The sequence below is a fragment of the Lycium barbarum genome, chromosome 9 (genome assembly GCF_019175385.1).
Source record: "Lycium barbarum isolate Lr01 chromosome 9, ASM1917538v2, whole genome shotgun sequence".
Taxonomy (NCBI): Eukaryota; Viridiplantae; Streptophyta; class Magnoliopsida; order Solanales; family Solanaceae; genus Lycium; species Lycium barbarum.
The window spans coordinates 121,325,088-121,335,610 of record NC_083345.1 but is presented as its reverse complement, the minus strand read 5'-3'; the positions used below and the strand labels follow the sequence as shown (position 1 = coordinate 121,335,610).

General features: G+C 38.4%; 1 protein-coding gene across 1 annotated transcript; it reads left to right on the top strand.

Moving 5' to 3' along the window:
* Positions 1–7,943: 7,943 nt before the first annotated feature.
* Positions 7,944–10,319, top strand: LOC132612270 (uncharacterized). The gene is made up of 5 exons (XM_060326571.1): positions 7,944–8,159; positions 8,325–8,600; positions 8,784–9,014; positions 9,318–9,791; positions 9,972–10,319. The coding sequence occupies exons 1-5, from the start codon at positions 7,944–7,946 to the stop codon at positions 10,317–10,319; spliced, it is 1,545 nt and encodes a 514-aa protein (XP_060182554.1).
* The last annotated feature ends 204 nt before the right edge of the window (positions 10,320–10,523 follow it).

Genomic DNA, 10,523 nt, shown 5'->3' with positions numbered 1-10,523 from the left:
TCCAAAAAAAAGTGGGAATTTCATATATAAAAAGAGCGGTACACTGAACACGAACCCAATTGTTCGAAGAAAATTCTTGCAACTACGAAAACTACAACAACCTCCGTGAACAGACGCTTTGTCAGTTCATTTTTTATATAACTTCAATTCAATAATTCAGAAAAAAGGTGAAAAAAGCGGGTAAATCTAGTTCAATCGGTAAATCCATCTCAGGGGTAAGCTGCTCCGTTGTAGCCACTTCTGTACCTGTACCGGCTTGAGAAGCCGAAATATTGATACTGGGAGATTGGGGATCGGATGAAAGACTCGAAGATGCACATTTGGGGGTTTGACGATAAAGATCGGACAACAATCTCACTTTCCTCTTCATATTTGGAAAGACTTATGTTCATTCGCTCTGCGAGCAGAGCGGTATACCGAAAAAAAGAAGCGACTACCTTACTTAAGCAATTCTTCTTATTCTTCTTCTTTCTTAGTTGAGGTTCCCCTTCTCCGGCAGCAAGTTCAATGGTTTCTAAGCTGGACGACTGGTATTCTCTGGATGGACGGTAAATCCAGGTATGCTGCTGGTCCTTAGAAGGACCAAGGGAATCCTGGTCTTCTCTCCTAACGAATTTCCCCTTTGCTACTCCCTTTCGCTACCTGGAGCCAAGTTTTTTCTTATTATAGATAACGTACGCACAGGTGATCTATCTAATTAATGGACTAGCTTCACGAAGACCAATTCGATCTTCTATAGCGACTTTCGGACCATTCCATTCATTGTCTTCTTCTCAACCTCTCCTCGGTCACTGAACTGGGTTACTGAACTCCACCTTCTCGGAATCCCATTTCCGAAAGTCAGGTCGAAGGCAAATGGATTCCCTTGCTTGGGCAATAAAAAAGTCTATGATTCTCATCTCGAAAAAAGAGGTTAAAGCTACGGCACCTCCTATAACTACACCACCAAGACCGGGTAACAGAACAGCGGCCAGAGCAGCAGATTCCATAGCCGCGGTTCTTCCTCCATCAAAAGGCTCTGAGCCTGCTACGTAGCTAGGCTACGAGATTGATTCTCTGATGATAGAAAGAGAGAGGATAGAGGATCACGCTTACAAGCAGCCTTTTCCATCGTCTTTCGCTGACCCTGGTTCTATCAAACCAGCTTCCTCAATCCTGGTGTGAACTTCTTCTTGCCTTCTTACCCAAGAGCTCTGATTCCGCTTAAATAAAAGCAGCTCTTCTTCCTTACTCTTTCGAGTAAGCATTTTGAAACTTCCTTAAACATCTGCTTCAAAGAGCTAAGCCCCGGTCTCACTGAACTGGGTCAAAGAACTACCTTCCTGGAGCTACCTCCTTACTTAGATCGTTCGTTCCCCAATTCAAACTCGGATCAGTTGGCAAGTGGATTCCGTGCCTGGGTACGAAACTCGAAACTCGAAACTCGATCTTGAAAGAGTGAAATCTAGCCTTTTGTCTTTATCCTTTATGGGTCTGGGCTAATTCTTGAAAGCAGCAACTCCTACACCTACCGAAACTTTAACAGAACAACTACGGATTCTCACCCTCGAGTCAGGAGCTCGCTTTCAATCTCTAAGAGCCGATTCGATGGCATCTTCTCTTATGATCTTTCTAGTTAGCACGTAGTGGGAATAGTCCCTCATCGACACGGGAAGAGAGCTTCAAGCAAAAAGGGCTTGTGCAAGCAAGTGACACTTGACTTCAAGCTAATAGTGCTGCCTCACTTTCTTTAGCTAGGCTGAGAAGCCGATTTCCGACATAGACTATTTCCTTCTCATCGAAAGATGCCTAAGACCTTTTCACCAAAACAAAACCTAAACCCCCTGCTCCTCGAACAATTGAATCAGAAGTCAAGATATTCACACCCACACATAAAGAATAGCCTGTGAATGCCCTCTTTTTTAGCCTGGAGTTTTCTTGAGATACCTCAAGATAGGACAAAAAGCCTCCCAGTGATCTTGTCTTGGATTCTGCATGAATTGACTAACCACTCCAAGAGCAAGGGTTAGATCTGGTCGGGTATCATAAAATATTTGGTTCTTTCAAGTTTTAATTTCTTACATACTTGCTAGTAGTAGAAGAGGTGCTTGACCTCATTAAGATTTTGATAAGACTAGCCCCCTTACTTGTATTTATTCTTTTTTAGATTCTTTTTATTATTAATAAAAAAAAAGTAGATACCAGCATCAAGTGAGTGCTGTTGAGAATGGATAAAAAGAACAGTTGGCTTCATGTGTGATGCAATTCGAACCCTTGATATTTGTCGCATAATAAATTATTGCCTCTTAGGTCCCCCCACGGATTCTACCACATATGTTAATGATAGACAATAACTCCACCTCCCCCAAACACAGCTTACCACTTTCATCATACCGTTCTCTCCAAATTAAGAGCAACTCTTCTTATATACTACTCCCTCCATTTCAATTTATGTGAATTCATTTAACTGGGTACGACATTTAAGAAAGAGTGAATACTTTTGAAACTTGTGGTTCAAAATAAATCTTGAATATTTGAGTGGCTGTAAATCATTTCATAAAGTGAATTTATTTTCAAATTAAAAAAAAAATATCATTCGTTTTAACATAAATTAAAAAGAAAATAGATTCACATAAATTGAAACAAAGGGGTATGTTAAATCTCTCTCTTCTTTATCTCTCTCTTCTTTTCAAAGAAAAGAAAGAAGATTTGGAACACGAAATCAAAGATGTCAAATCTAAAAAATGAACCCCACATAACCTCACGAACTCAATAGCAGCATCTAGTCCTACTATGATTTTGTCTTATCCAATTATCAACTTCTTTGATCTTACTATTTTTGTTTTTCCAAAAGGACAAATCAAGAAAATTGACATTTTTATTACCAATTGAACACGTCCTCTACTTAATTAACATGTGTGGGGACATTGACCAACATTTTAATTTAATTCGTTCCTTTGTTTCCTTTTGGTTTGTCGTAGGACCCCATAAATCTGGGGCAATCTGATTTTCTTTTCTCTCCTTGTTTTCTTGTAATTGGTGGCTAGAAAATAAGAAGTAGGAGGAAAATGATGGCAATCGAATACAACTTGCCAAATTTGAGTTGGTTTTGGAATTCAAGAATGTCTTCATGGGATTAAATTTCCTTGAGTTTTTATAATTGGATGTGAAAGGAAAACAACGATACAAAATTTCTTCTTCGGAATAGATTTTGCATTTTTTTGTTATTTGAATATATTATGAGTTAAAGAGTATTTTATGTCTCATTTGTGCTTATTATGAGTTAAAGACTATGCTTATTATGAATATTTGGGGACTCGCTGACTGAAACTCCCTCAACGCACGTTAGCCTTAACGTGCGGCACCATGGGAAGGAGACCGAAGATCACGAATCCGCCAGAAATTAGTCAAGGGAAGAAGGTTGCGACAGTGTCAATGTCTAATCCTAGTGCTGGAATAGCAAGTGGAAGTGAAATTGAGATAGCCAAGGATGGTAATGCGACAACAACAAAGGAGTTGAGTCCAGTCCAATCAATCAGAAAACCCTAACAGAGGTGCAATCGAGCCCGGTGAAACAACTAACACCAGCAAAGGAGCAATTACTAGCTTGGGAACGAGCAACTCAAATCACAGGAAGTTCAGATAAGCAATCTTGGGCTAATGAAGTCAAACAAGGAGAAAAAGGTAAGCAAACTGAGTCAATGGCATCTGTATGGGATAATTTCGATATTTCAAAAAATTTCAAATGTTGGGTTTAAATTGGAGTATGTAAACCCTATTACTATGGGGGATCAATTGATAGTAGAGATAGACGAAGAAGATATTAGCTCAGAAGTGGCATATTGGAAAATACAGTAGTGTGTTACGTATTAGGTGCACATCCTCCGTTTTCAGTCTTAAATGGATTCATTCAGCGAATGTGGGGAAAATGTGGGATTAATAAGATTGCAATTGTCACGACCCAACCCCGTGGGCCGCGACTGCTGCCCTACTTGGACACCCAAACAGACTTACATACCGGATCGTCGTATCCAAGACTTAATCAAACTTAACATACATTAATTAAAGCAGATACTGGAAGCAAATATCGTCTTAAGCGGTCGCCCGTACAGAAGTATCATATCAAATCCTGTAGGCTGGCGGAATAGACATCGCCCAGATATACACACATATACAGACAAATGGGCTGTTTTGGCCATAATAGCAAACGGGACCGCATTAAGACGCAGATCATAATCACAACGAACAAACATGACCCACATATATGACTACAGGCCTCTACAAAACATAACAGAAACATATAACGGGACAGGACCCCGCCGTACCCCAGATAGTCATACATATATACAGAGACATATACCATGAAAGGTCTTTACCAAAAGTATGGGCTCCGAGTCAAAGGAGCACTCCAAAGTAGCAGAATGTATCCTACACTGGCGGGTCACCAGAACAAACGTCCGTACCTGCGGGCATGAAACGCAGCCCCCGAAGAAAGGGGGTCAGTACGAAATATGTACTGAGTATGTAAAGCATGAGGTACAGTAATCCAAATCAGAACTGAAATAAAGAGTATGGAAAGCGGTTACAGAACCAGTATATCAAACCTGTTTTAAAAACATAAGTAATGCAAATAAAAATCATGCATAAGGCTCAGGAACGTGGTCGCCACTCCGACGCTAGCGCCACAACACATCATACTCCAGAAGGTTTCAAATCTCCGTACAATCCCCGAACATATCGTATCATCATATCATATCACAATATCAGAACATATCATATGTCATATCACATCATAACACCGTATATAAGCGGAACCCGACCCTATGGCGAGGCCTCGGGAACCGTAACACATCATACTCCCGAATATAACATAGTGCGCACGATCACAAAACCGGCCCGGGAACCGGCGAACGATGTCATAGTAGTAGGCACGAGCGGAGTAGTGCAGAAACCATATGCATATAAATAAATAAGTTATTTTCAAAACTCGATGAACAAATATATGTACGACATCCGTAGGCTCGGAAATCAGTTTCGGGTCAATCGGAGTTAGTATACGAAAGTTACAAACTTTTGAAGTGCGGAACTTTCTAAAAGCATGTCAGAAGCTCTTTTCGGAATTTCAAGTGACATTCATATTAGGGAAACTTTCAACCATTTCTATGGAGCAAATCAAATGGAGCCTTTAAGATCATATGTATGTATCAAAATATATGTATCCAAACTTTAGCCATATCAAATCTTTTTCGAACATCATTCGGAAGTATACTAACTAGAATCTTTGGAGCCGAGAATATTTCATAAGTCATACTTGCAAATTTAAGTATCATTCATATTAGAAGACTTTCGAACATCATTATGGATCACATATTCATATTAGGAAACTTGCGGATAAAATTATGGATCACATATTCATACTAGGAACCTTGCGGATAACATTATGGATCACATATTCATACTAGGAAACATGCGGATAACATTATGGATCAAATCAAATGGGGACTTTAAGACCATATTTTCATATCGAAATATTCATCAAAGGCTGTATTCTTCTCGTATTTCTTTCGAACAACATTCGGGACATTACAAATAGAATCTTTGAACATCATAGAATATGTATCCCGCCATATGGAATAGCCTATGGAGGTCAAAGATGTTAGCCAACCTAGTGGCTCTAAGAATAGGATTTTCTCTATAAGCATACATATACGTATTGTTTATTCCAAAAGGAATCATGCCAAAAAGAAGGAACGGTAGGCTTTACATACCTCGATCGCTCACTAATCAATTCCCGAATCAAGTCTCGGGCTCTCCAAGATCTACAATAATATTATCGATTACCAAATATTAGCTACAAGTACTTAGAATTTTAACTCTAATTCGTATTTGTCTACCGAAATTTCGACAGCACCTCCCCTGTAAATTCAACATCCCCGAGAGTTAAACGCGGCCAAATTCATCAACAACCATACTAACAATACCAACAACCAAACCAATAACATCAAAAACCAATTTAAAATGCATTCCAACACTAGTAACCTTTCTTTCAACATAATTCATCGACATTCAATTCAACTACGAATATTTCAAGCCAATATCGACACTTACACATTCATTACCAATTCAAAAGCATTTCAAGGCATTTCATACCATTCTACAAAATATACAAAAATCCCACCAAGACTAGAATTCATCCGAAATCTCCAACCTTCGACGCAACATTCACAACACATTTTTCATCTTCCAATTTCATCAACAACAACCGAAATTTGCACTTTAACAATTCCATTCCCATAATTACATAATCTATAATAACATCACATACTTTCCGACAACAACTTAACAACAAATTTTTCAGGCCAACTAGAACTAGAATTCTTCCATTTGCATTAAAAGGCCATACAACACAATTAACATAATAAATAAAATTTGATCATTCCTCTCCATCAACACCCATTTTCGGCCACACACACACATACCCATGACACAAAATTTTCATACTCTACATTCATTCCCACATACTACAACATATATATAAAATTCTTCCAAGCTAAAAAAAAGTAGAATCCTTACCTTTTCCAAATTCTCCACTTTGTAAAAAAAGTACTTTCTTGCCTCAAAGTTTATACCACGTTGAAGAGGGTTCCGGGCTTAGTAGGAATTAAAAAGAGATAAGTTTTGAACCAAAGATTTGAGCTCCACAATAATTTTTTTTTTTCTTGTAGTGGCCGAATGGCCCTCTAGTGATGCTCTCAATTTTTCTTTCTCTCTCTTGAAAGTTCTAGAGTAGAACAAATGAGGGGCCTTATGTTTATTTATTGTTCTTGCAAGCATTTTAATTCTCCACATGGGCTTGGGCCATGGTTGGTTGGCCGGCCACCCCTTTAAAATATTGGGCCTCTCTTTCATTTTTTTCTAGCCCAAATTCATTTATGGGGCTTATTTTGTAATTCCCGAAACAAATTTCTAAAATTCCCCATTTTGCCCTCGACCTTCCTCCATATTCCCACGTCAACATTTTTCATAAACAACATCTATATATTAAGCAAAATCAAAATATGGCCTTATTTCTTACAAGTCAAAACTATTTCGAATTTTTTCGAATATGCAAAAATACGGGATGTAACAGCAATGATGAAGAATGGGATAGTACTGGTGAGATTTGATAGTGAAGAGGGGGAAAATGAAGTAATCCAAAGGGGAATTTATCACTTTGATAACAAACCCTTTATAGTAAAGGCAAGAAGTGCAGATATGGAGTTTTCGCGAGAGGAGTTGTTTTCAGTTCCTATATGGATAAAACTACCAGGACTCGACTTCAAGTACTGGAGCGCAAAGGGATTCAATAAGATAGGGAGTTTGGTGGGTAAACCATTAATGGTAGACAAGAACACTGAGGAAAATTAGGATTAAACTTTGCAAAACTATTGGTTTAAGTACAAATTGGGGCTAAATTACCTGAAGTGATACAATTCCTCAATGAGAGAGGGAATGTGGTAGAACAAAAAGTAGTGTATGATTGGAAGCCTACCGTATGTTCCATTTGCCAAAAGTATGGACATATGGAGGAAATATGCAGGAAGAAAAAAGTGAATCAACCAAAAGAAGATACTCCTCCTGATGTGATGCAATAAATGAAGAGGATGAAGTACTAAAAGAGGGGACTGAGGAAGCAACTAGTAATAGGGATGAGCACATGACTAAACAGCAGGGTACTACTAATAAGAAGAATGATCAAATGACAAAGCAGCAAGAGACACAAACAAACATGGTCACACGAAAGCAATATCAGAACAAATTCAGATATAGAAATGACAGGGGACAGCAGGGCAAATGGAATAATCAAAGAAGAGGGCATCAGTACTGGGTTCAACCACAAGGACCCACTACTTAGAAAATACTACCAAGGGAAACTCAAGGTGCACAAATAAACATAGCAAATAAGTTTCATCCCCTAAACACAGATGCAGCTGAACCAAGTAAGCCACCAGATGAAGGGAGTAAAGTGGGAGACAAGACCATCTGCCCTAGTGGGGATGCTTAAAGTCATGAACTGGAACACTAGAGGCCTAAATGGCCTCAATAAGCAGAAGGAAGTCAAAATCTTCTGCAATGAACAGGAAGTGGGGTTGATAGGATTGCTGGAAACCAAAATAAAAGCAGACAAAGTGGAGAAAATAGTTAGTAGTATGTTTGTGGGGTGGAAATATACTAGTAGTCACAAATCACATTACAATGGTAGAGTGTTAGTTGTGTGAAGACCAGATTGGTATGATGTAGAGGTGGTAAATGAGACTGCTCAAGCAATTACATCCTTGGTTAAGCATATCCCACTACAACTATAGTTCTATGCTACTTTTGTGTATGCATTTAACCTAAAGGACGACAGAAAACCTCTATGGGATTATATGCAACAAATAAGTAGCAACTATGGAATACCTTGGATAGCACTTGGGGATTTTAACTTTGTTCTACATCAAGAACACAGAATTGGGGGAAACGCTATAACTCTGACTGAAGTAATTAATTTTCAAAATTGTTTGGATGTATGTAAACTTGCTGAGTTGCCAAAGCCAAACACTGGATGTCAATACACATGGAGTGATAAGAAGGATTCAAGGGTATACTCTAGAATACATTAGGTATTTCTGAATGGAGAATGGGTGGATGATATGTCATGTTGTGTAACAAAAGTGATGCCATAAGGAGTAAGTGACCATTGCCCACTGGTAGTAGACATGATCCAAGACAAAATAAGGAAAAACAAAGCTTTTAAGCATTGTAATATGTGGAGTAAGCATCAGGAATTCCTGGAGATTGTAGCAGATGGATGGAATGCTCCTATTGTTGGTTACAAAATGTACCAAGTGGTTAGAAAATTGAAGGGCCTAAAGAAGAAACTACAAGAACTTCATAAAAAGAGTTACAATAACATACTAGTGGAAGTGAATTTAGACTGGAAGTTAGTTATGCAGGCTCAAGAAAACTTGCAAAAATCTCCAATGGACCCTGTACTACAAGCAACAGAAGCAGAAGTTAGAGCCTGTTTCGATGGGCTTAAAAAAAAGCAGCTTATAAGCTGAAAACAGCTTATAAGCCAAAAAAATATAAGTTGGGGTAGCCAAATTATGTTTTTTTGGCTTGTAAGCTGCTTTAGATAAGCTAAGCCAAACGGGCCCAATTATTTTTTTGGGCTTATTTTAAGCACAAAATGGCTTTAAGCTGGCCAGCCAAACACTCAAAAAACCTGTTTCCAACAACTTATAAGCCAATCCAAATGGGATCTTAGAGAGAAATTCAAGAAAACATCGGTACTAGCTAAATCATTGTTAATGCAGAAGAGAAAGGCCACATGGATAAGGCTTAGTGATGACAAAACTGAGTATTTCTTCTCAGTGATAAAACAGAGAAAGTTGATCCAATCAGTCATTCAAATTACTAATGAACATAACCAAACTCAGCATGATCTAAAAAGAATAGCATATGTGTTTATAAGGTACTATGAGCAAATGTTAGGGGAAAAGGGTGATAATAGAAGAAAAGCATCTGTTGTATTCTTAAAACAAGGACCTATGCTTGCCACAAAGCAAAAATTCCACATACTCAGGAGATTCACAGCAGCAGAGGTGAAAAAGGCAATGTTTAGCACTAACATAAATAAGAGCCCTGGGCCAGATGGGTTTGGAACTGGGTTTTATAGAGATGCTTGGTCTGTGATTGGGAATGATGTTACTGAAGAAGTACTAGAATTTTTGCATAATAGGCAGATGCTGAAACAACTTAATGCAACACTGATTACTCTGATTCCTAAGGTAACTAATCTAGTATCTGCAAGTCAATTTAGACCTATATCTTGTTGCAATGTGTTATACAAGTGCATATCAAAAGTGTTATATAGTATGTTAGCTGAGGTGCTGCCATACATAGTGAGTGATACATAGGATGCCTTTGTAAAAGGGAGATCACTAGTGCATAATGTGCTCATATGCCAGGATCTGTTAAGACACTATGGTAGAAAGACTACAGCAAGATGTTTAATGAAAATAGACCCGAGGAAGGCTTATGATATGGTGGAATGGGGATTTATTGAAGAAATGCTAAAAGGATATGGTTTCCTTGATAAATTTACAAAACTGATCATGACATGTGTTACAACATCTAGATTCTCTGTGAAAGTTAATGGAGAAGGATGGGGATATTTTGAAGGGAAAGGGGGGTTGAGACAAGGGGATCCACTATCACCACTGCTATTTGTTATGGTGATGGAATATTTGACTAGGGTGCTACATAAAATGGAGGAGTTACCTGACTTTAGGTATCACCCAATGTGCAAAGTATAGAAACTAACACACCTTATATTTACAGATGACCTCATGTTATTCTGTAAAGGGAATGAAACTTCAGTGAGAAGGCTGATGGAAGCAATACACCATTTTTCACATGTGACAGGACTAGTATCCAATACAGAAAAATCTAACATATTCGTAGCAGGAGTGGAGGATGAAGTAAGAGATAGACTACTGGAGCTAACACGATTCACTATT

Excerpts from the sequence above, each read along its gene's own strand:
- LOC132612270 (XM_060326571.1), top strand. The coding sequence starts at position 7,944 with ATGCAGCTGAACCAAGTAAGCCACCAGATGAAGGGAGTAAAGTGGGAG. Across the intron at positions 8,160-8,324 it reads CAGACAAAGTGGAGAAAATA|TTCTATGCTACTTTTGTGTA; the intron begins GTTAGTAGTATG and ends CTACAACTATAG. Across the intron at positions 9,792-9,971 it reads TGATTACTCTGATTCCTAAG|GATCTGTTAAGACACTATGG; the intron begins GTAACTAATCTA and ends CTCATATGCCAG.